The sequence below is a fragment of the Astatotilapia calliptera genome, chromosome 20 (assembly GCF_900246225.1).
Source record: "Astatotilapia calliptera chromosome 20, fAstCal1.2, whole genome shotgun sequence".
In the NCBI taxonomy this organism is placed as follows: Eukaryota; Metazoa; Chordata; class Actinopteri; order Cichliformes; family Cichlidae; genus Astatotilapia; species Astatotilapia calliptera.
This window is the reverse complement of record NC_039321.1, coordinates 19765786-19791631: the sequence shown is the minus strand read 5'-3', so window position 1 is coordinate 19791631 and position 25846 is coordinate 19765786. Positions and strand designations below refer to the sequence as shown.

General features: G+C 44.3%; 1 protein-coding gene across 9 annotated transcripts in view; it reads right to left on the bottom strand.

Moving 5' to 3' along the window:
• The window catches only part of agrn (agrin), a 274693-nt gene that overhangs the window by 44118 nt on the left and 204729 nt on the right, over nt 1-25846 (bottom strand). For 7 of the 9 annotated variants that reach the window (XM_026153153.1, XM_026153155.1, XM_026153156.1 and 4 more), the window contains 10 exons: nt 19862-20059; nt 19156-19356; nt 13902-14050; nt 12731-12836; nt 10153-10263; nt 9425-9589; nt 7824-7967; nt 4998-5122; nt 4775-4880; nt 131-550 (listed from right to left, as the gene is read on the bottom strand). In XM_026153153.1, the coding sequence (XP_026008938.1) occupies nt 131-550; nt 4775-4880; nt 4998-5122; nt 7824-7967; nt 9425-9589; nt 10153-10263; nt 12731-12836; nt 13902-14050; nt 19156-19356; nt 19862-20059 (1725 nt within the window). The remainder of the gene's footprint in view (nt 1-130; nt 551-4774; nt 4881-4997; nt 5123-7823; nt 7968-9424; nt 9590-10152; nt 10264-12730; nt 12837-13901; nt 14051-19155; nt 19357-19861; nt 20060-25846) is intronic. The other 2 variants (XM_026153159.1, XM_026153160.1) reach the window with 1 other exon arrangement.

Below are 25846 nucleotides of genomic sequence, written 5' to 3'. Positions count from 1 at the left end.
ATGAATGCATTATGATGTGAACTAAGAGGAGACTATGAGTTTGACCAGCCCCTTTTTTGAGAAAAACCTCCCCTCCCTACACACACACCCAAAGCTTTATGGATAATGAAGTGAAAGAGCAGGGATTTACCGACAGTCTCCTCGGCCCCACTGGCCTCCGTTGGGATGCCGCTGCTCTCTTCTTCAGTCGCTTCGTCCCCGCTTGGATCCCCACTACCCGAGCCTTCGAAGGAGACTGCGGCGGCCGAGGGAATTGGACCGCTGCGAGAGGATGTGGAGGCGGCAGCGGTTGGGCTGGGCTGCGGCGCTTGCGGCTGGATGTGGGTGGAGTGGTGGCTGGTTGCTTGCGCACTTTTTTGTGTAGGGGATGGAAAGGGGGTGGTGGTCGCAGGTTGCTCGAGGGTTTCGATCCATGGAGGCGGGACGCCGTGGACCATGTTAGGATGGAAGGGTGCGACGGTGGTGATGGTGGTGGCGGCAGCAACGGTTGCGCTTGGGGTGGTGGCGGGGGGGTTTGGGGGGGGTCGATCTGCTGGCTCAGAGATGGTTTCTGGTGGAGGGAAGGGGAGGAAGCAAGGAATGGATGAATGACTGAGCATAGATGGAAGTGTTGGACTTTGTTTTACTTTACTGCAGTAAAACCTCAAAAATCACACCAGAGGAAATAAAAAAAAACATAATTAGCCAATAAACCATAACAAAATCACTTAATGATTATTACAACCTACTGCTCACTATAACTTTTTTTCACTCACTATAACTCCTGTATTCAGTGAGTGATTATGTCTCTTCTAATCTTCTAACCCATCTCCCCGATGTTCACCAGTGTCATTAAGTAATTACATTAGAAACCACACACATACACAAACAGGCCTGTTTGTACAAGCAGCCCGTGATTAAAAAGCCTGCAATGGATGAGATGTCAGAAATCTTTGTTTCAGGGGTCTTAAGAGTGAAAATGGAATATGCCAACAGATGACACATCGCATTCGGGCATGTGCACTCCGCCTGCAGACGAGTTATGTTTCCCAAACCAGGTTAAACTACTCCAGTTGGTGTCAGCGCATTGTGTGGAGGGTATTTGTGCTTGTGTTTGTACACATATGGCATGCATTCGTGTGCACAATATGCATGTTTGTGTGTTGCTGTGCCAATGCCTATGAATTATATATCCATATTCAAACGCTGCCCTCCAGTAGCACAGCTTTAATCACCAACAGCCAGTGCCTCCGGTGATGAATGATTGATAGAAATGGGGCAGAAAAAAAAGAAAGAAAAAAAAGCCGGCTTTAACTCTGGCTTCAAAGAGCGCTGCTTGCAGAGAGCATGAGTATCCGTCAATGCCACCACAACACACTCGTGTCAATACACACACACACACACACACACACACACACACACACACACACACACACACACACACACACACAGAGAGAGCAACAAAAACAACAACAGAAAAAGAATCCTTCCACGTGAGGGGAGCGAGAAGAGCCTCTCTGTAAAGAGCCCATCATTACCAATGCAAAAAGCTCTGGTGCAAAAGGACAAACTGTTGGCGATAAAAGAGAGATAAATGGGACAAAAACTCCTGCGGGAGATAAGTGAGTTGGCAGGGAGATGCTACGTAAGCGAACACTTCAGATTTAGCCGTGGCGAGCAGTCACGGCAATATTGTCATTATTTCTTCGCTCCTTGCCGTCCCACGAGCACAGATGTGTGTTAGCGAGAAGGTGAAATGAAGAGGAGATTAAAAAATAAAAAGCTATACCGTAGACATGCGCCTCATTAGGATTCGCCTAACATTATGTGTAGGACTTAATTACACCGCTATAATCGCTTAGTTGATCGGCAATTATTCACCGAGGTGTGAAATGTGATACCTACTGAGACGGCAGAAAGCCCGGGAGACGCACAGATTGTCAGCTTAAAGCTCGGAAGATATTTGTAATAGAGAGATTTGGAGTGCATAGAGGAGCGATGCTATCACCAAGGAAGGTGGCATGCATCGCGTTTCCTCTTGGCTACACCTGTCAGTCTTGTGCCAAGCTTAGCGTCAAGCGGATTGGTCCCTGGAAAGGGCCTAATGTGTGTTTGGGTGTGTGGGCATCTCCAGAAGCAAGCTCAGCGACATGGGATAAAGCAAGAGAGGAGCACTCGTTGGGAGAAAGCAGAGAAGGACTGACAGCACAGTCTGTTCAGCTGACGCTTCTCTTAATCACGTTTAACAGTCCATTTGCCTTTTTTTTGCTTTATTTCCTCCCAGTCGAGCACTGGACAGTAATGTCACAGAGTAGAGAGCAAAATAAATCATAGTCATCTCGGCTTGCTTCAGCTGTGTACTTATTGTTGACAGGTGATTATTAAGATTGTTTGTGGAGTCAGCCACCCTCAGTGAGGAGGAGGGATTCGGAAAGCGCAAACTGGAGGAGAAAGACAAGGAAGCCACAGAGGCAAGGAGAGGAAATGATAGGGAAAAAGAGCCTGACAGAGAAAGGGTTTAAATCAGATGGAAAATACAGGTTAACAAATCAGCAGCAGGGAAACATGGCATGGCAAACTGAACGAGGGAGTGAATAATGGCACAAAAAAAATCGCAGGACATGGAGGAGAAGGCAACAGAACCCTGACTAGCAAGCAGGCAGAGGGCTGCCTGTGCCATATGCTGGCCTTCGTTGCCAATTTGCTACAAACTTACAGGTAATAACACCATATGGGAGAGGCAGGTCATTGCCAACATGGTGGCCATTTCCTCCCGCTGCCAGAATTTGTTCACCGGTACAAATGCCCTCCCTCCGGTGCTCGGTACAGTGTTTTATGCATATTTTTTTGAGGATTCTTCTCTTATCGCTTCATCTTTTGCTGAGACCTAGCAAAGAAGCCGGCAATACTCCTCCCCATACTCTGCGGCTGCTTGGAGGAGACTTCAGAGAGAGCCGGGTAACATCACAGCTCTCTGTCACAGGCAGAAAGATTTGAAGAGCTTTTTCTGCAGGCTTGTAATTTCTTTCCTCAGCCTGCCCATTAGCGGCAGACTGCACAGCAGCAGCAGAAGCAGCAGTCACGCTCCCTTGTATAATAAAAAGTTGCAACAGATCAATGATGTTAAAAAAGATCAATATTCACTCATTTATAGCAGAGCCCTTGGCACTGCTCTCCTGTCAAACCACGGAGCAGCTCGGCGAGCATTGGCATGCCACGGCGCTGTGGCCCGGCGTCTGGAAGCGCTGCGTGTAAACAGTGGGAGGGAGGGCGGGCTTGGCTCTGGCGTGGTGAGGGGTGGAGGCAGAGCAAATGCTAATTCGCACCCAGCCACACGTGAAATGAGCTCGAGATCTAACTCCCGAGCCGACAGCAGCGCCAGAACAGCAACCCGCGGTGCGACCGCATCCGGGTGAAGAAATTAAAAGATCCTCCGCGGCTGCTGGTGGGGCCCGAGCGCTCGCCTGTCTCTTCATCGTCCCCGTAGAGATAGAGAGAGAGTCCACTGCGAGGCGTCTTCGTGCCTTCTGTGTATGCAGAAATGCTAGGTGAGGGATTACACACAACCCACATCTCTATTGCCAGGCAACAGAGGAATGTGAGACCAGACTGGATTTTGGCTCCATTTGCTGGTAACCCACGGCACTGAATTTGTAATTACCAGATGTTCAGGGACTTATCAAAGCCTTGTCAATTCCTTACTGAGCATACTCTTTTTTTTTTTCTTTTTTTTTAAATCCGACTACCTGAAACTACAAATCAACATACACTATATCAACATCCTTTCCTGTCTGGAATACTGCCATTTCAGTCTGAAGGGGATCACTCAGGGAAGAGGGGTAAAAGGGACGCGTGTCTCTGCATGAGGTCATTTGATCCACTAAATGATGAGGTGAATGAACATTTTTCTACCTGAAAATGTAAGACACCTGGCAGTGGCTCGCGGCCACAGCTCCACAGCTGGCGTAGAGCTTCCTCCTGCTCTTGCCGGCGGCGTCTCTAGAATTCTGCTGTGACGCAAGCTGGCAGTCGGCGAGACCACTTCACTGTACATGAAAGCTGTGGCCTTGGCAAGGGTCCCAGTGCCTATTACACCGATCCAAGCAATGTCCATCAGCATGTGGGCTGGGATGGAGGGGAGGGGGGACAAGAGCTGTACCTTTTCCTGAGTACACATGTACTCTACATGTGCAATCATACTTCAGCAGCATCGTGTTCCTGGCAGCATCAAGCTGCGAAGGGATTGATGTATTCCCCAACAGGGGGTTTGAAGATGAAGCCAAATCCCAACAAAGGGACTGGAAAGCAAAGAGGAAGTGTCATTGCTATCTGGTGAGTTTGCAACGCACAGACTCCAGTCAAACTTGTTTTTCTTTTCAAAATAAATAAATAAATCTCCATCTTAATTCTGAGATCCCTGTAGTGTGGCACATGCTTTCATTCTCACCAGGCAGTTTAAAACCAGGAGGAGAGACAGGCTTGTTCGATATACAGAAGTGCTATTGAACATGATGCGTGTAAGATGCTTTTATTATATACTCTTCAGCACTTGAATTACCTTAATAAGAAATAAGCACAGCTGCTCGAGTGTGTGCAGAAACATTTATTTTAAGATAAATGTGCTCTCACAGTGCTCTGACCTTACTTTCTGAATCAGAGTGATGGATAGGAGGAGAAACAGCAGGAGGGGGTTAATTTGAGGCCCTCGGCACTGCTCATTATCTTTTGATCAGGGACTGACAACAGTTGGCCATCCGTGTGTCTCGTTATGCATGGAGGTTTCTACGAGGCTCACCTGTGCACTGTCCAAAGTGCTGCACTGTGATGTCCTTGTCCTGTCTACAGGCTATGGTCCTCAGCTGGCACTGGTCGGCATAGGTCACCCCATCTGAGCCGCACACCTGCTCCACAGTGACAGAGATGGAGCGAAGGGAGAACACGTTAACTCCCTACAGGCAACTACAAGAATGTGTTTCCATTCAAACAACTTATTTCTTTAGACAGTTTGAAAGACACACCTTGGTTTTGTTTTTCAAATCGCAGTCAGGTGAGGGGCACTCACAGTGGGCCTGGCCATTCACCTTAATGCAAGTGGCTCCATAGTTACATTGTAACTCTTCACAGGAAGTTGGGGCTTCAGGACCTGTGGGAGAAACAAGTTTACACTGCTATACGTTCTGTACGCACTATATGGACAAAGGTACTGGGTCATCTATGCATCCTGTTAGAGCACCACTCTCGAATTCAGTGAGCTCTTCATTCTTTCATCAATGACTGTGAATGCAGGCTGCATGGTTAGGTGCTTGATTTAAAAAGTCTGTGGCAATGGGACTGAAAACACCTGAATTTAAAGATTAAGAGGTGTGGCCCAACACTTTTGTTCAAATAGAGTACTTTATATACAGCAATGGAGACTGTGAAATCAGACTATAGCTGGCAACATTTCTGCCACGTTTTGTTGTTTCGTAGTGATTTCCTCCTTTATTCTGTAATCCTTGTTCTTTCCTGTGAGTGTTATTTCAACACGTTCTCACTCCCAAAGAGTAATATATATAGTAATACACTAGGTGACAAATCGTCAACATACTACACTTCCGGGCACCCAACACGTTCGTAAATGATGAGATCGGAGAAACGATTAAACTTGAGAACTGTTTGGAATCAATTTACTTAAAACGCTTTGGAAAACACTATTTAACGTCACTAAAGTGCTGGTACAGGTTAGTTAGTGTTAGGGCTGGAATACATGGCTTGAACGTGTATTACCGCAGGACCGCCATTCTGCTGGATTTCACCCATAACCCGGCACGTAACATAAGAACGCGGAAAGTCACCTTTCGCGTTCCTCAGGAACGCTGCGGAACGTGACAAATCATCGGGATGTTACGCCTCGGGAGTGAGATTGGGCTGGTTATTTCCATTATTCATGTTGGCCTTCCCTTGCTTTTTTTGTGTATTACTGCCCTTTCATTCCTGGTTCTTTGTTCCTAGTATAGGTCCAATCATGTTTGTCCATCTAATATGCTTTCAAGACTCCAACCTTTACTTTCTGTCAGCTGGTTTTGCTGATGCTTAAGGTTTTGAATTTTTGATCCTGGTCTCCTGTGTTTGGCTCTTTGAAAACATTACAATTTCCTGTGTATCAAAATGTCAACCTTTCTGTAGGTACCAAAAGTTCGGCCAGTTAAACACCCAGTAAAGAATAAAATACAGTTGAACACAATAGTTAAGAACTGAAATAACCAAAACATGTAAAGAAAAAGTCTTTAAAAGCAATGTAAAAGATGATACTGCATACAGCAGTCACTCTGTCTCTCTTGAGTGTTAACAGTGACGTGGGAACAGACTATAAGCTGCTGGTTTAGAGTACAGGGATAGCAGTTCTGATATATATGCTGGGATCAGGTCCTGAGGGGATTTCAAAGTATAACAACAAACTGTGTTATAAGCCGTCTAGCTATAAAACTTTAACCCCAAACAGCAAATAACAATTCATCTGCACTGCTGACAACATTCATACTATACTTGTGCTATTGTGCCACAGTTTTAACCTCCTAAGACCCGAACTCTTTCATGGCATGCATTTTTTATTTCTCTTTGATATTTGGGCTGATTGGGACCTGATGAATGTAAAAACAAAGAATTACCAGATTTTTTTTTTTTTACTTGATTTTTGTTTCTGAGAAAAATGAGAGACACATATGAGGACATTCGCTTTAAATTTGGATAGAACAGTGTCAGTATAATGTCCTCATAATTGGATATCAGGGCCCTGAAGAGCAAAATTTAGTATTTTGGTCTAGACAACCCATAATTTGATGTCTACATATGTGGACGCCAGGTCCTAGGAGGTTAAAACACCACTTGTCGCACTCGGGGTGATTTTATAGTGTGGAAAGAGTGAGCTGAAAGACTTCATCCTTGTCTTGTATTCAGCATCTTTACACCAACCGTATAACAGTGATAATAGAATTCCCAAATTCTCTGAGTTTCAATTATTCATGGCATGCACAGCAATTTTCCAAAACTGCTGCACAAAAAAAAAGTTGATCTTCTGAGGGGCCCAAAGGTGAGCACTCAAGATCTCTCCTCAGTTCTCCCCTAAAGACTGTTTGAAGCCTTGAAGCTGTCGCAGCAGGATCTGCTGCAGGGAGTCCACCATCCACCCACCTGGATGTGAGTGTGGGGTCTTTGCATTGTTTCATCACAGAGGCTTAGAGCACCCCACCCTTTAGCTCCTGCTTTTATGTGCTGCACCCTCCTAGTACTCGTCCTTTTTATCTGGCAGGGTGTGTGGCGAAGAGCCCCACCACTGTGCTGGGACTGCTGGCTTCATTAAGCATTTGACTTCCAGTCGATATCTGATGGTGCATCTTAATCATGGAGCTGCAGGCCCCCACAGCAGGAACTAACCTTTCCTTCAACCGGCTTTGTGGCTTGTACAATCACCAGGGCTGTTTTTATTATTAATCAAAAGTAATCAATAGTCCTTAAACAGAGGTATAAACCCACACATTCAAAGAACAATGAATCATCACAACTGTGTAGAGAAAATAAAATATCAATGGGAAATGTGTCATCCACATGCCATTTGTACACTTGAGTATTTTCCTAATCACTATTGATCAGCTCTCTTGCAGCCACTTCCTTCTTTGCCAGTAAAGCTGATGGATGCAAAGAGCCGATGAAGAAAGAAATGGCTGCTTCCAGGCTGATCCACAAATCAGATAAGTGACAAAAACCACTTTGGAATGATAGAGAGAAGCTGGAACCAAGGAGAGAAATGTGTGTGTGTTTGGTTTCTGAATGCCCCACACACTGGCCTTGATGCTCTTTCTTATTACCTTTGTCGCAGCCATTCATGCCCATCTTGCTCCCATCTGGACACACGTTGCACTTCATGCCCTTCACTCCCGTCTTGCAAGAGCACAGACCCGACATCTGCTCACAATCATCCCGGACTGAGCCCGTAGCGTCGCAGTTGCATGCTGCCGTGGAAAGGTGGAAAAAAAATGAGAGAGATTGATGAGGGGGGAAAAAGGCCAGTCAATTAGCGACGACGGCAGGAAGAGAGATAGGAATAGCTCGGTTTATAGTCTGTACAAACTGTGCTTGAAGCAACCTTAGCCTCTGTAGCGTTGTGCTTGAGAGACATCTTTGTCTTAAGTATCAAGGGTTGGTAATAGTTCAACCAGCCCTAGGGGCCACAGGAGGAGGACAAGAAGGAGGGGAATGAGTACGTAAGAGAAACTCAGGAAAACAACGCCGGGGAAGGACATCAAGTCCATTATGTTCCGGGAATCAATGACGTGTGTTGTTTTCCACTCCTCTCCTGCTGAACGTGGTATTGGCGTGTGGTGTGCTGTCTGCTTGCTTTGGGTAAACCTTGTTAAGGTCAGGCCACGGGTGAGGCACCTGCAGGCTTCCTGCTGTTGACTGAAAATGCTCTGTGACTTGGGGAGCTATGTCCTATGATACCTCAGCGGCAGGATACGAGCTAGTCACCATATTGCATTACACCAAGACAAACAAGGGGTCCCGACCCTGTTCTTTACTCGAATACAAATGAGAATGGTTCATTCAGTACAGCCTTGACAGGTCTAAAGGACAAAGTAAGACATCTTTCCACAAAAACTCTCATCAAATAGTTAAGCTCTATAAATATATGGAGCTTAACTAGAAGAGAATCTAATTTGACTGACTATATTTTATGGATATTCATTTTATAAACTTCTGTTCTAAAAAGGGTAGCTCGGAGGCACTGCTATTAATTCAGTGAGAAATGTATTGTCAAACTATGGCTCTTATCTTGAGAAATATGACTCTCACTTATGTAGAGTGGATTCCAGCCATGCAGATTTGGATTTATTTGGCAAAGACTTTAGTTTTACAGACTCAGAGGTTTTGGGTTTCTTCCCAGAAAACATTGGGGGGAATAACTAACATTGTTTATACTCTGGAAAAAAAAATTGTTCAGTAACTATAAAAGTAAAGTAGATCAGAAGAAAAGTGCACACAGAAATATTGATGGTGTATCTAGAGCAGGCGGTGTGAATCATACAAGTCAGTCAGGACTTTGCAAACTATGAAAGTTGGAGATGTCTGCGGAGATGCTGGAGATGAAAGTTCCAGATCCTGACAAGTTGCTGACAAGACCCACTGACAAGACCCACTGGAGATCAAAGCTGAGGCCCACGAACTAAACCGACTTTGACATCTCTGATCTAGACTAACTATTTCACTATTTCAGGATTTCTGAAAACCAAATAAAACCTCTCTGCGTGTTAACACTTTGATGTGCATGGATTTTTTTTTCGGTGTGTGTGTGCACAGACCATTTGTGGAGAGGAAATGTAAGGATTGAAAAGTAACATACATAAAATGAACGTCATCGAAATAAAACACATTTGCACAGCTGATCAGATACAAAGAAGGAATTCCTCACGAGTGCAGCCGCTCATGTTCTCTGTCACGATGCCGCGGAAATTCCAGAAGCCCGGCTCACAGCGGTCACACTTCTGCCCTCCGACACCCGGCTTACAGGAGCACTGCCCGGTGGTTGGATCGCACGTCCCCTTGTAGGAGCCGTAGATATTACACTGACAGGTAGCTGAGGGGAAAAGAGCAACAAGGAATTTCACTTTTCTACAGCAAACTTACACTGCTGCTGTTTATAGATCCCTGTAGCTTATAAGAGTTGGATAATGCTTACTGTGATGGATACTCTGTATTAGAGATTTATGCTAGGCTCAAATGTCAGCTAAACCCTATTCCGCAAATAAAAAGGCGGATAAAGCGCGCTGAGGTGATTTTCCTTTTTTCTAAATCTCTGCGTATTCTTATTTCTCCGTCTGCATTTTCTCCATCCATGCTGTATCCCCTGGCTTACAGCTCGATGCAAGCCTTTTCTCTTCCATCTGCGCGCTATCATTTGTCAGGATCATCAGATGAAGAGATTTTTCTGTTGATACAGCGCAGAATTATCATAATTATTCCTTGGATTAAGATGAAACGTTTTCGGCTCTGCAACTTTGCTACTGTAATTGCAGTCAAGGACAACGAGGCCCATATGCTGCAAACAGCCTGATACTATCTACTTTTTTTTTCCTCCTTTTTTTTTTAAAAACTCGTGACACACTGACGGGTCAAAGTGGGACACAGAATAGGACTCACCGGGACATCCTGCCTGTCCAACTCCTAAGGCGGCCGTCACATTGTCTGAGCAGCAGCCGTACACTGACACGCTGCAGTGCTCGGATACCGTCGGGTCCGGCAGAGATACGGCTGAAATCACCGATGAGGTAGGGAAGGAAAGGGAGGGGAGATGGAAGATGGAACAGGGAGAGAAAGAGGAACACCAGCATTTGAGTGATTACTGTAGGGTTTGTTGATGGTGGTGGAGGAGGGGAATTAAACAACACAATCTCTGAACAACATGTAACTTTTTTGCCAACAATGAGATTGGCTTGAGGGGCAGAGGTGGAGAGCCTGGCAGTCGGCTTCAAGATAACAATTCTATTTGCTACTTTCTCCACAATGACTCAAAATCAGGGGGAAAATGATGCTATTACCTCCAGTGAAAACAAACAATGGCATTTCTGGTGAATGTGCAGAAGCTGACATTTACCACCTACTAGAAGGCATGTTCTCTTCATTTGTTCTTGTCTAATATTACAAAATTGCACCGCTGCCCTACAACCTTCAAAAAAAGAAAAGAAGAAGAAGCAGAAGAAAAAAAAAAAAAAAAAGGCCTGCTGCATAATGCGAAGGAATTTGCCAAGCAGTTTCTGCCTGCGCACACTGTGTGGAGAGCTCCTTTGTCTAAGGATGCACAAGACGCCAAAATAGTGTGACAGCACTGAATACAGAGCCACATTCAACAAAATAAAAACAAATGCGTTCCTCAAACCTGGCGCTTCTCCAGAAATTGGAAGAGAACAACAAAACAGTCAGTGGGAGGAAAATAGGATTTGTTTAATGGCCGGAGCAAAAGCATCATTGTTCACATTTTTTCATACTTTGGAGTGAAAAGTAAAGTTGTAGATAGAAACGGGAAAACCCTTGGTTTTCTGTGTGTCTCTCTATTGCCCTCCCCATCGCCTCTTTTAGTGTTGCTCATTTGGAGTTTGGAGGCTGGAGATACAGGGGCCATAAATCACACTGTTACTGGTGTGGATATGAGCCTCAGCCTAATGGTGATGACTCGGCGCGCTCTTTTTCCAGTGCTTTCCCACTCCAGAGATGGGCTTTGGACACAGTTCATTTAACTTGCCACTTTTCAGTGCTCCATTCGGCTATCTGTACTGAGCCTATTAGGACAAGGAGAACTTTTAATTTCATATGTTCTTCCACCCTTCAAGGGTTTTTCTCCATTGTCCGGCACAATGCACCTCGCTGTGACATGCAATATTACCCTCACATTTTCAAGGTCCACTGCTGCGCCTTCTCCGCTTCGCTGATTGTTGCGGTCTTTTATATTCCTGCAAGGGCACATCTGCACATGTGTCTAGTAAACCAATAAAAATTTCAGTGGATTATATTGAAATCCCTGACCCTGATTTGAGTTTGCAGGCGGCAAAAAAAAATAAATGCTATTTTAAATGCTACAAGAGGCAAACTTTACAAATGTGCATGCAGCAGACGGCTGTGTTGACACTGTATGCAAAGTAGGTAGCTTTTCAAACTGAGAACCTCTGAAATACAAGGTTGCTTTCATGCTCCGCTACTGAGAGCTGGCATGTTTTGATAAAGTTTATGGAGCTGAGGTCAAATGAAGTTTCTCCTTACATAGCTAATGCAGAGGGCAGTGAAATTCCCCAAGATCTGAGTCCCCCCCCCCATTAGCCAATAGGAGATGAGAACCCAGAGGCCTTGTACCCATAGAGGACTCTTCAAAAAAGGATTGATTATCCATGGATGGTAGAGAAGCGTGACAGTCAGTGCCCAAGGAGGCCAGCTTAGGAAGGAGAAGAATCTGCAGAGATGTGTGTGAAAACACTGGCAGCTCCTTCATTCTCACTCTCTTCAAACTCTCTCCATCCTCCTCTCTTTCAGACCCAAGGGGAATCAAACAGACTGGAATGATCACACAAAATCCCTTAAGTGCCTTTTGCTCTGCTCCCTGGCCTGTGCTAGCAAAAAGCTCTTCATTTAACATAGCCACAGAGAGGAAGATGGTTAACCTTTGCTGCTCTGCCACTGATCTCACAGCGTTTGTGGCTGATAAATGTCATTCATCACATGCAAAGAGAGGGAGTTTATATTAAAGGAAGAGGGGAAAGTGGTGTCCTGAGGGCTAAGAAGCAAGCTCCGGAGCACAGGTTTATTGCTTTAAATTCTCTGAATATCTGGACAGAAAAGTGAGCCTTTATTACTATCTGTTAGTTCACACTTGGGCCCGAGAGGAAGATTTTTAACTCTGCTCACGAGCCGGCCCACGTGGACTAGCCACTTCCCAGAAAAGCTGGAAAGCTCAAAGTGTGCTGAGTCAACCTTCCCTGAGCAAATTACACAAACCCACACATCAAATTTAACACTGACCTCCCATCATTTCACTTGCTTATGGCTAACCAGGTCACACTGAAGAGAGACACAAGCAGTGCTGTCAGAATTACACTCAAACTAGAGACAATTACAACCCCATCGATGGATGGAATGAGTGGAGAAATGGGATGTCAGCGACAATGAGACTTGATGAGGGTGCTCTTGTGCACTGCAATGACATCGACTCTGAGTGGCGTAATGTACCGACCTGCACAGGGTCCCTGATTTTGAATCAACAAGTGCTCTCGTTTCTCACATCTGGCCTTCTTCAGCTCGCACTCGTTGCTGTAGTTTTTCCCATCGGAACCACAAACCTGCAAAAAGAAAGACACAAAGCAGAGTCTGAAGCAGCGTCTAGCTTAACCCCTCAGCTCTTTTTGCTCTACCTCGCTTCAGTTATTACCAGGCCGCGTGTTTTTACCGAGGCGTGCCCTGTATTTAAAGTAAAAGCGCATTCACCTAGACGCTGAACTAAAGAGCCATTAAGTGGTTAGTTCGGTTGCTTTCAATAATACTTCACGGCCTTTGTCAGGTGGCGTTTTTACTCAGTTGTAATGGACGTGGTTTAATCAGGTGTCATCAGTTTCACCACACTTAAGACCATGCGGTGACACCTGAGCCACATCCGTGACAACAAAGCAAGCTGCTGCTGCTCATGACGGTAAGATGACCTCGTGGGAAAAGAGGATATTTTTTTTGCTCCGGCTTATTAGACAGGTCTGTTTCTGTCGTCACTGGAGCTTTCTCCTCGTGTCACGTGGTGTTCAGTCAGGTAAGCCATAAATACAGTGTTTCTTTCCCCTGTTATGCAGACTATGTCAACCTATATGTTCCACTGACGGACGCAACATAAACACCATCTCCAGCCTTATGCCTCGCCTTTCTGATGCTTAATTGTGGATGTCACAAAACTTTCTTCTGCCCAGTTACTCAGTTTCTGGGATCCTTTTTGAGTTTTGCGTTGGCTTACAAATTACCGAGGTTGTACAGTCATGCTGTCTCCGAATAAGAAATGCTGCGAAAAGATTTTCCATCTGAAGCTGACCTTGAAAAAGTCCCCCGTGCCTTCATCCACGCCCCCATGTTTTACAATTTTGTCAAATTTACAAGAAAATAAGAAAGAAAGTGGCCCCTGATGGATTTTGTAACAAGCGAGGTTATTCGGCAAATTCAGAAGACATCTAGATTTCTTTTTATGCTAAACAGACAAAAATTCAGGAATAATTTTCCATGTCATTTTATAGGAGATTGGAGTTTGTCCGATGAAAATGTCAAAAGCAGATGTGTGCGATTTATGTTTTTGCATTTTGCTTTGAAGGGACTGGAAGATTTAACCACATTAGCAGCTAATGGCAAATGATTTTTGAAGGCTGTCTTACCAGGCTGTGAGGCACACTCGTGCAGCTGTATTCACAAAGGCATCGGTCGCTTTCGTCTTCTGCGTCTTCGTACCACGTGCCTCCAAATACGAGACAGCGGTCCTGTTCACAGCTCTCCTGACCCGATCCAGACCCGCCCGAGCCGCAGTCTGCATAAAAAAAGACACACAATATCATTAACAAACATATGCACACACATCACAATCTATACATCTAGCGGGCATCATAGTTTTATTTGTCTTGAAGTTAAAACTACATTTAAACACTGTGGGCGCCGTAAAGTTAAGATAATTTACATTTCCCCTCATGATGGCGAGAGGCAACCAAAGGCGCTGCTGGTAGTACAAGATAATGACGGTGTCTAGCGAGGGCCACCGATTGACTAAATAAATTAGACATCTCTGCACCACCAATGAGGCATCCTTTCATTTCAATTACATCAGAAACAAAAAAAGGGGGAGGGAATTATTAACTCCGGCCTCCAAGTGTGCGGAGAGAATTGGTGGCGAGGCCTGCTTTATGGGTGTCTGCTTCCCGATATGAGAATGCAACTAATTGCAAAGTGTTCTGTAAAATCTAATTATCTCCCAAGACTTTAAAGAAAGTTGTCCCGGCAACTCTTTAACTGCGACCCTGAAATGGCTTTTTGCTTGTTTTAAAAATGCACGTCTGTGTATCGCAGTAGGAGGAACAGCTAAGGCTGGCTTAATGTTTATAGGGAACGAGGCAGAGCAAGGACAAATAAAAACCCAATTAGGGGCCAGGATGTACAGCTCTACAAAATGATTTAAAAAGAAGCACCAGAAAGGGGGGGGGGGGGGGGGGGTATTTGACAAGTGGGTTGATTTGAGGAAGACAAATTTGGGGAAGGGAGGGGGGGATTGCAAAGTGCAGGCAAAAAAAAATGGGAGGATCTGGCTTTTGAAGTTGCAAATTTTACCTACAGTGGAACTCCAGAGGGAGATTAGGTAAACGTGTGTGAAAGCGGGGGAAAGAAAGCATGCAGCATGAAAGACGGAAAGAATGTCAGACAGAGCGAGGCACCCTGGGGGCTGGCAGAAAGTTCATTTAAAACAAATTTGTTATTCAAAAAAGGACTACAGTTCAACTAAAAGCTCGCAGCGCAGGCAGAAGACTCAAAGCGCATTAGGTAATCGAGGTCTTTCTTTCCCTTCTCGTCTACTTTTAGGGCTCGTTCGGCTCAGTGTATTGATGCACTACCACTAATGGTTAAATCAATGTCATAGTGTAATGGAAGTATCACTTAGCATAAACTGTCTCCCAAAGTAGATTATGGAGCAGGTCACAGTGCACGGTGCGGGGAGGGGCCGATGAAGCCCCGGCTGTTCTTCGATATGGGTCATCAGCTGTGGTGCTGGGAGAGATCTGAGTGGTCGATACGGCGGTGGAGACGTCGCTTTACTATCTGTGCCTTCAACAGAGGAGTTGGAGCTTTGTGAAGAGTGCCCCCCCCCCCCACTCCTCCCCGAGAAAACCCCCCCAAAAAACTAGGAACCATCAGTGCTTATTAAAGCATCGCTCTGTCTCCATTTTAAAGCCCCAACCCTAATCCGTTTACTTGAATTTGCCATTGTTGCAACTTATTGATTTCGAACCACAGTCCGAGTTAAACATAACATTTTGTGACACAGCTAATGCGCTGCGTAATGGCTTTCAGCTGCCAGTGACATTATCGCAGGTACTCGGCGTCAGATGGCATCTGAAAGTGAGAAGAAGAGATCAGAAACAGAAAGGGAGCTCAGCAGCCTGTGGTCGGCTTCCTGTATCTGTTTACTGTTTGCCAGCTCAGCACGACGCAGTAAAAAGGAAATGCCGGAGTAGCCGATTCATATTCCACTCAGGTCCCTTCACACAGACAAGATAAATATATAAAAAGAGGTAAGACACTAGAATGGAATAAATAAAAGTGAAAGGCGAGGGGAGGGGGTCCTAATTAGCTGTTGTTCTTTGATGTGCCCGTCACCCACGCTGCCTATGAACCTTTCAATTAATATGTCCCCAGCCAAGATGGCTGCATCAGCTATTCTCTCCGTACTGCCCATCCGTTTCTTTTTACTCAGTCTTGTCAGAAGCCTGAGTCTATTTAGCCAGGGGAGCTCCATTAAGAAGCCAGAATTGAGCGGCGGAGAGAAGAAAGGAAATGAATTGCATAAGAATAATGTCCGAAAAAGACTGAGAGGCTTTGACAGTAGAAATAATAGAGGAAGTGAAGAGGAAGACGGTATTGTCTTGAACTGTGTGCTACTGAAAGTAGAGGGAAGAGGAGAAAACATGAGAACCTGGGTAAATTATAGATGACGGAGGGGAGGGGGCTGTAGATGTTCAGCAAACCAGATTTGTTGTGTCAACATCAATGATCCAGGAGACATCTGATATTTCTATGATACCTCTGATATCATGACTTGACTGAATGTCAACATCTATGACATTAAAGAAATTCTCCCTCTTTGAAAATGACAACGGTTTTGCTCCCTCTATCAGTACCACCTTCTTTGACTGATGTGACAGCACGTTAGCCTAAATAAAGTTCCTGTAGGACGGAGAAGCATCACAGCCAGTGGGAGGATGGGGTGTTTTTAGATGGCAGGAGGAGAAAAGAAGTTTTGTTGCCTCAACGGAAGGTTAGAAGCCCCCATGATGAATGGACCGTGAAGGAAAAATGCGCTGATCACACTCCGGGAAGCTCTCGTGCCACCCAGCCACTCACTTGCCTGTTTTTTCATGCCCTTTCCTGTCTTTTGGAGCTTGATCACATCCGTGCCGTGTGAGGAGCAACGAGGGTGAGGATCCAGCATCGCCGTGTGATCCTGCTCTCATAATCTTGTTTATTAAATGTCTATTCAATTAAAAAAGGGGGCTCGGGCCTCCGTAGGTGATGCACTGCTCTCAGTTACCACTTTGTCAGTGTCGAGAAAAGGAGCTGAGGCCAGGCCTACCCGAGTGTGAAATTAAACAGGTGATAAATTTCCCTGTATGGCCAACAGTGGGAACACTGTCATTTTTCATTACTGCTAAATAAAAAGGCAGGAGAAAACAACTTCCATTTTTATGCCGTGCGCTCCCCTCCTCCCAACAAGACTAATGAGGATGGTTTTTAAGTCAGGTCTACGTAAGCAAATAAATCAACACATTCACTTCCTCTCTGGGCTTATCTTAGATTTGAAGTATGGAGTGGGGAGTTGCGCATACTGGTGATGTAGAGCCCTGCCGCTGTCTACAATAGAGCCAGAAAAAAAAACAGAATTACATTTTGTGACAAGGGTGCTGTATAACACAGCATGTGCTCTTAATTTTGCCAAATCTACCACTGATACTGTACATGTAGGCAAGGGTGAATCCATCAGCAGCAAATCCTGTTTAAGACAGGCAGGAGGAGAGAAGTAGAACAACTTTCTGCAAATTGGTTTTGACTGTTTTACAGGCTTCCTGTGGAGGGTCCGGGTCAGATTTGAGGGGGCCGAAAGAAGGGGGGGGGGACAGAACCGTCTGCTGCCCCTGGGGTGAAATTTATTGATTTCCGCCGAGCCCTTCTCCACCCCTGTCTGTGAAAGCCTTGGCGCCCCTTTTGTCAAGAAGGACAATTTTGATGGAGAGGAGTGCAAAATGGAAAGAGATGTGAGTGGGTGGGACAGCAGGGTGCGATGTGGAGAGCAAAAAGAAAAAAGAAAGGGGAAAAAAAGAAAAGATTCTATTGTGTAAGCCTGACAGTTCTCTCTGAATCAAAATGAGCAAGCGATGGGAAAAAGGAGAATGCTGAGAGACAGTATGGTAGAGAGAATAAAATATAAAAACAAAGCCATCAGCCACTGCAAGCAGAGCAATGCCCTTGGGATGCAGATGAGAGTACTTTTTGCCTGATACAACCAACAGACAATGAGGAGTGTGTAGCTGCGTGTGTGCGTGGTGACAGTAAGTCTGCACGTCTGCATCGAGGGCATACAGTTTCACATTTCTTCATGCTCCACATACAAAAAAAGTCACTTATCTCAGTCAATGAAATGATGTTAAATCGGCCACAAGAAGCTTTGATGGTGCGATTCGCCTCGCAGGCCTGGGGCCAAATATGGCAGACAATGGTAGTGGGGGGGTTAGGGAGGAAAAAGAAAAAAGACCCCTGGCTGTAGCAATCAAAATGGAAGTGGATTCCCCCTCATCTCTATTTGCCCTGTCCTCCATCTACCCCCTCCTTTCTTCTCTCCAGCCATCCCTCCTGCCGGCAGGTGTAATCTGCTCCCCTTCACACCTTGTCAGTAGATGACTATGTTCACTGTGATGGCCAACTAGCCACGAGGGAACAGCAGCATTGCCACTGTCTGCATTTAAAACCAGAGGCTGGCATTTTGCTCCCTCCAGAGTTGTCCCCAAGAAGGGGATGAGCGAGGGACTGTGATATCCCGCCTCAGTCTGTCAGCGCTGATCAAGATATGATCTGCACGGTGAATTAGAGTTCATTTATTCAGAATGCGAAGCGATGACAAAGCTACAGGCATGGAAATGAGGGATACTCACATTAAGTGCCATCGGTCACGCATTTAAAAGCCTAATTGAATAGAAGAGCTAGATAAAATGTGTACCCTAGCTGTCACAACACAAACAAACACAACCTAGCCCCCCTCCTAATAAAAGCCGAGCATAATAATTCGTGCTATTACAGCTCGTGCTGCGAATTCAGGTAAAAGTACATGCAGTAATCACCAGCCTACAATTCACAGATCATCTTTTTAGCAGACATAATATTCTCAGGCTCTAATATACTTCAGTCATCTATACTCAGCCCTTACCTCATTTTTAGCTACCTCTAATGCATGGAGCATTTAGCTTGGGATCCCATCTACAAGTTCCAAATATCAAATGAAAAACTGTCTGCAATTAATTAGTTTCAGTTTATTGAGGCATCAAGGAGCAATGGGGGGGAAGCGGTGAGATCAATAAACAAAAACCAGCTGCAGCTCATACGTTGCACAGCACGCTCGCGAACAAAGTCAGCCAGACAAGCAGCCAATGAAAACACTGCGTTGAAAACGTACAGCTGACCTGAGCTTAATCACCCAGAAGTCATTTCTGGATTTCTAACAGGTTTTGTTTACAGAAACACACCGCGGCTGTCGCCTCATGTTTTTTGCAGTGTTAAGCCGACGCAGACGTCGCAGCTACGAATCCACAAACGACTAAATACGGCACCGCAGGTCGCTTGATAAAGATAATTACACCGTTTCAAAGTCCATTTTCCTACCTTCGTCGCAGCTGCCGAGCCTCGCCACGTCAATTCTCGTCATCTGCGTGCAGGAATGTCTGCGAAGTTCACACTCATTGTCGTAGGTGGTGCCATCACTTCCACACACTGGGGAGTAGGGCTCGCCTGAGCACGGCGGGCACTCACACCTATTCTGGACGCACCGGGCACCCATGGCACAAACAGTGTTGCCACATGTTTCTGTATTAAACACACAGCAGAGGGGCAGGCCACAGCATGACTGGTGAGTTATTTTGATGGATATGATCCACATGGACATTCAAAGTCATCTCTGGAATATATTTTTAAACAGGATTTCTCTTTTCCTTTTTCTATTTGTCATGCACGCTGCTTCCCCTCGTAATATATTCCACTTTAAAACATATACAGCACATGCTGCTGGAGCAATTTCCCATCTGAGAATTCAGTTTGACAAGTTTGCTTGTATTTGAAGTGCCTGCAGTTTTATGAGCTTCCTGATGGGCACTATTTTTACATGTCATTTCCATATTTAACTCAGAGCCAGAGGAAAGAAATGAATCTTTTACATATGAACATTGCACACTTTTTCCCTAGCCTAATATCAAATCACCAGTTTGTGCTAAGATCGCTGATGTGTCCTTCATATTTATACTAATAATGACACACTAAAGATGACATACTGTAACTACCAGACATATTCTCCATAAATGTACGCATTACTTACTGCACTCTCCTTGGCCGACCACTCGGAGGTCCATCTGTTGTTTGCAGGCCCGCACATGCAGCTCACACTCGCTGTTGTAGGTGGTACCATCGCTGCCGCACACAGGCTGGTGGGACTTGACACACTCTGACGGACACACACACTGCTTGCTCTGGGCATCGCAGATTGCCCCAAAAGAGCAGTTGGCACAGGCCTCATCTAGATGGGGACAAGCAGGCAAACAAATGGTTAAGTGTGTCTGTGCATGTGTGCTTCCTGTGGGATTACATAACCTTGGCGCCGAGGTCTGATTCTAAGAGAAACGGTGAATTTAGAGGATATTAAGTTTCTTTTACACTGCTCGTATTAATGTATGGTAGACTTAAAATGGATTCTCTTATGTTATCATTATGCAAATGCAGTGCAGTGCAGTGCTTTTCAGCTCATCTTACTTTCTGATGATGCTTGAAACATCACTTAAGTGAATATAAAGTTGCGAGGGAATGAGTTTCTGGCTACTACAGATTCTTAAAGTAGTGTTGGTTTGTCATTTGGTCTTTCAGCCACAACATTAAAACTACTGACAAGTCAAGTGAATAACACTGATTATCACATTAGGATATAATGTTCTGCTTGGAAACACTGGGTCCTGTCATTCATCTATATGTTACTTTGATATCACACGGGGTCATATGATTGTTGGGTTTTTCTCTGTATGCGTTGCTGTAGGGTCTACCTTACAATATAAAGCACCTTGAGGTGACTGGTGTTGTGATTTGGCGCTGTATAAATACAGCTGAATTGAATTACTTTGACGCACCCATTATCATTAATTTTGAAAATGTTGGAGACCAAACTGGTGAGGTGCTAAGCAAAGAAACCAAAACTGTGCCAATACTGGAAAAAGTTCAAACTTACAGTACAAATATTTTACTTTACAAGCTCAGTATATGGAGTGAAGATTTGGAAAATTCAATCTTACTAGAGGATGGAAAATCAGAGTACTGAGATCCCACTTAATTACACACCACAGAACTGGATGCTTCAGCCCTAAGTCTTTGTGGCATAGATTCAAAAAGATGCTGGAAACGTTCCTCAGAGATTTTGGTCCATACAGACATGATGGCATCGCACATAGACTGCAGCTTTGTCAGCTACACATCCGTGATGAAAATCTCCAATCCCACCACGATCAAAGGATGGCCAATCCATCTAAGTACAGTGAACTTGTGTTCAAGGAACCAGTTTGAGGTGATTCGATCTTTGTGACATGGTGGGTTATCCTGCTGGAAGCAGCCATCAGAAGTTGGGTACACTATGGTCCCAAATGGTTGGACAAGGTCTGCAACAATACTCAGGTAGGCTGCGGTGTTTAAATCATGCTCAGTTGCTATTAAAGGGCTCAAAGTGTGCAACAGAAGTATTACACCACCATCAGCAACCTGAACCATTAATACAAGGCAGGGTGGAGCTGTGATTTTATGTCGTTTACGCTAAATTGTGACCCAAACTGCTGAATGTTACACCAGAAACTAAGCCTGATCAGACCAGCTAATGTTTTTCCAATTTTCCATTGCCCAGTAGAGGTGAGCACATTGTAGCCTCGGTCTTGACGAGGCATTTCTGACCAGAAAACCTTCATTCAAATGATGTTTTGTCCCTAGAGATGACTGTGTGGAAAAATCAATTTCTGAAATGCCCACAGTAGCCCGTCTGCCACTAAAAAACACGCCACCTTCAAAGTCCGTTTGAACTTCAGCAAGATGTCTTGAACACGTCTACACGCCTAATTGGAGTTGCTCCCGTGTGATTGGCTAATTAGATATTTGTGTTAACAAGCAGTTGAACAGGTTTGCCTAATAAAGTGGCTGGAGAGTTATGTTACTCCTGACACATTGCATTGTTATATAAATAGACAAGGCAACAACGTCTAAAGGAACACTAAAACAGTTTGGGTAGAGTGACACATGAAAAGAATATTTTAAAAGAAATTCCACTAAAATCAAAACTCTTTCTTCTTGGTGAGTGTTTAGATGGACACGGTAACAATGGAAATGAACAAAAGTGGAAAAATAACTCTGTTTTTTAAATGGATAAAAAAAGAACATTTGTATTCTATATGTCTCATAATAAAAAATGTCTCATTTGTTGCATTTTTCTCATGCAAAATTATGCTAAGAACTAAGCATGAGAATCAAGGCAAACATTATTTACTATTCAGAGCTACAGGAAATAACCTGTTTTCCCATTTTTCCTGGGAAAACAAGGAATTTGTATAAAGCTTTATTAGTGTACATGAGGTACATTCACATGATATTAAAGAATACAGAAAGCCGCACACATGCCATTTAAAGTTTACTGCATGTCAGAGGTAAAAACTATGCCATGAAATAAAAAAACTTCCCAGACAGAGCCCTACCACAGCACAAATCCATGGAGGAGGATTTTAGAAAAGATGCTAAAGTGCATGAAGTTCCCAGGAGCACAGTGGGTTCCATCACTAAAGAAATTTCAAGCCAACCAAAACCAGTCTTTCTGGAACTGAAACTAAATAGCTGAACACAATGAGCTTTGAAAATTGTCACCAAAAATAGATGAAGCTACCAGAAGGTCAACCGCACTCAGTCAATCAGGACTTTATGAGAGTGGTCAGAAACTGAAGCTAGTCCTGAGTAAAATCCACAAGAGGGCCATGCTAGAGTTTGCCAAATTACACTTAAATCATTCTGAAAGCATGAAGGAAACAATTCTCTGCTCTGATGAGACAAGAATTGAACTCCTTGGCCGGAATAGCAATTGTTGTAAGTAGTGAAAGCCAGGTACTGGATGGGAGTAGCCAGCACCATTTTTTGGGAAGCCTTCTCAGCAGCGGATGCTGAAAAGAACTAGCCTCAACTGAGTGTGACAAATCACGCTTTCCCTTAAGATTGTAAGGCTAATTATATATGGCCCAAAATATGCTGTTTTTCCACCGCTTTTCAGTCAGAATCAAGCTGAGAACATCTGTATTCTCTCGCCAGATGCTACCAGAAAAAAAGCAAAGAGAGCTTTTGAAATCCTTGATTTTAGTATGAGGATTTATCTAGCTCATCTGTTGACTGATTGGCTGAGACAACGTTTCCCTCAAAAGAAACAGCAGGGCAGGCTCAGGGTGCTGACTGAGCCCTCATGGGGACATGAAAGAAAAATGAGAAGGCAAATCCAAGTCCTCATACACAGAAAAGGCTAGTAGTATAGACACCTTTTCCTCTGACACCAATTACACTGGGAGGATTGCATTAGCACAGCTCACTATCACATTCAATTAGGGGCAGGCTAATACCCACCGCTGATTTAGCACTAATTGAGAGAGGCAAGGCTGGCTGCTGGAACCCTCCACATTATTAATCTGTTTATTACTCTTTTAGAGCCATTCATTTCCTTCATCTCTCCATCTAATGTGGGCATCCGCTGCTTTCTTGATTAACAGCTATCCACTTAGAAGTGGATATGGCAAGAAACGTGGCACTTTATGTACAGTACATGGCCTGTGGGAGCCTGTAGGAGCAAACGTTTCATTCTGTGGAGGTGGAATGATCAGTTCTATGAAGATATGCTTAAATTAAACTGCACGAGCAGGACATTCAGGGCAACTGTCTATGCTAAATTCATGTGTGCTTTTGCTCTGGGGCTATTTTTCACAGTGTGGCCTTCTGTCTTGAGTTTGAGTTTGGGGACATCTGAGTGCCTTGGCACCCGATGACATTTTTCTATAATCATATTTTAGGCTCCAAGTTTGTTGCAACAGTTTTTGGATTGCTCTGACCTTTTCCAACATGTCACATTTTTTTTTGGAGAAGGACCTTTACACAATTTTGCTGTTGAAGACCTGACCAGCACAGACCCGTTCAATACTCTTGCTATCATCTCGGTCACACACAGCAATCCAGACCTCAGCGTCGGTGGCTGACCTCACTGATGCATTTTCTTTATAGGATGGGAGCAAATTCCTGCAGATTCCACAATCTTGCAGAAGATTACCACACCATACTTTCACAATGGGGTGTCACATAAGAGTGGAGTATTGAGGTACCATTATTGCTTTTGTCAGTATTTAATGGCTAAGAGTACTTAACAATTATTTTCATTGCTCTCGAGGAAAAAAAAGAATCTCCCCTGCACAGCTTTTCTATGACAAAAAAGAAATAAACATAAAACATAGTAAAAGTGTACTGCTGTGGTCGTGGATCCTCTGTGGCTGAGACAGCTATAAATCAGGAAGTGGAAGTGGTGAGTGTTGTCCTTTATCAGGCCCTGTGTCCTGATAGTAGCCTCGCTTCTTTATCAGCTCCTGCCCCTCGCACCTGGCTCTCTGCACTGCCTGATCCTCCAGACAACATGCATCACAGACAGAAGAGGAGGGGAGCCTCAGTTCAAAGCCGGGAAAAGAGAGGAGATTGTTGCCATTACTGATAATGTTAGGATGTGTACTTTTTGTCATGTCTGATCTCTGAATCAGTCGTCTTCAAGTCTGTCATCACCATTTCTGGGTTTCAGTGGTTTCTGAAGGCAACCTCGCAACCATTAAAAGTTCAAAATTTAAGGTAAAAAGTCTGGCTGGCCATTATGAAACACAGACATGACAATAAAGAATGGGAGATATTACAACAGGGGATCTTTCATCTCATGCAAATGCTTTTCAGGCGCAAGAACCTAGAGAAATATAGAGTATGACACACTGTCCAAGATCAAAGTAAGATATTTTAAAGCCTTTTTGTGTGAGTTCTGATAAAAAACCTGACACAAATATTCACTAAATAGCTTAAGAGTCAGCTAAAATTAGTTCTGCCTTTACAGCAGAATGATTCAGGCTAATAATGGCTCAAAGATGGCACCATTCTCTGGTCCAAAAACAGCTGCCAGCTGTGAGTATGGAGATCGGCTGATCATTAGATATGCTTAATAACATTTGGGCAACCATTTAGGCAGCACTGGCACCCAGATCACGGGAGTTAGAATGTTCGCCATTCAGAGCAAGTCTGCCATGAGTCTGGCAATAAGGTGTGCTTAATCTAGACTCTGGCTGGGGTATACAAGTTTGGCATATGTGAAATCTACAGTATGTTTCTAAACTGTCTGAAGGTGCTCTCTAAAATGGTAATACTGGCATGGCAGGGAGCAAGGTCCAGGTCAAGCTGAACATGGTTGCATGGCCTAACAAGTGAGCTACGGTAGTACCCACACAAACTGTTCCTGAGCCTGGGCAGTGATTTCCATGTCTGTTTTTGATACAGTGCCACCTGAAGGCCTGAAGATTGTGGGGTTCACATGTTGAATTTCCTCCTTGTCCCTTGCACAAAGAGTTCTCCGGATTATCAGAAACATCAGATTTAATATACCCTAGACCACAGGTGTCAAACTCCAGGCCTCAAGGGCCAGTGTCCTGCAGGTTTTAGATGTGTCCTTGATCCAACACATATAAATGGCTAAATTACCCCCTCAACATGTCTTGAAGTTCTCCAGAGGCCTGGTAATGAACTGGAGGCCTGGAGTTCAACAGCCCTGCCCTAGACTTGGAGATATACAATGTTACATTGACAAATGTTATTTTGAAGTTTGTATATGTCATTTTTTCCGGACTGGTGAGCCTGTAACCACCTTTTATTTTTGAGAAACTCTCTAAGATGCTCTTTTTGTACCCAGTCATGTTACAGACATATTGCCAGTTAACCTAATCCTTTGTAAAATGTATCTCTAGCCGTTTCTTTTTAGTACCACTTAGTTTTTCCAACCCTTTGCTGCCCATATACAAATCATCTTGAGACCTGCAGCCGCCATCAAATTCAAAATGAGCAAATATTTCTCATGAAATAGTAAAATGGAGCATTTTAAACATTGTTTTCTATGTTCTACTGTGAATAAATCATTGGTTTATGAGATTTGCAAATCATTGCATTCAGTTTGTATTAACGTTTTAATAACATGGGATCCAAACTTTTTTGGAATCAGGGTTTCATAATATCCTCA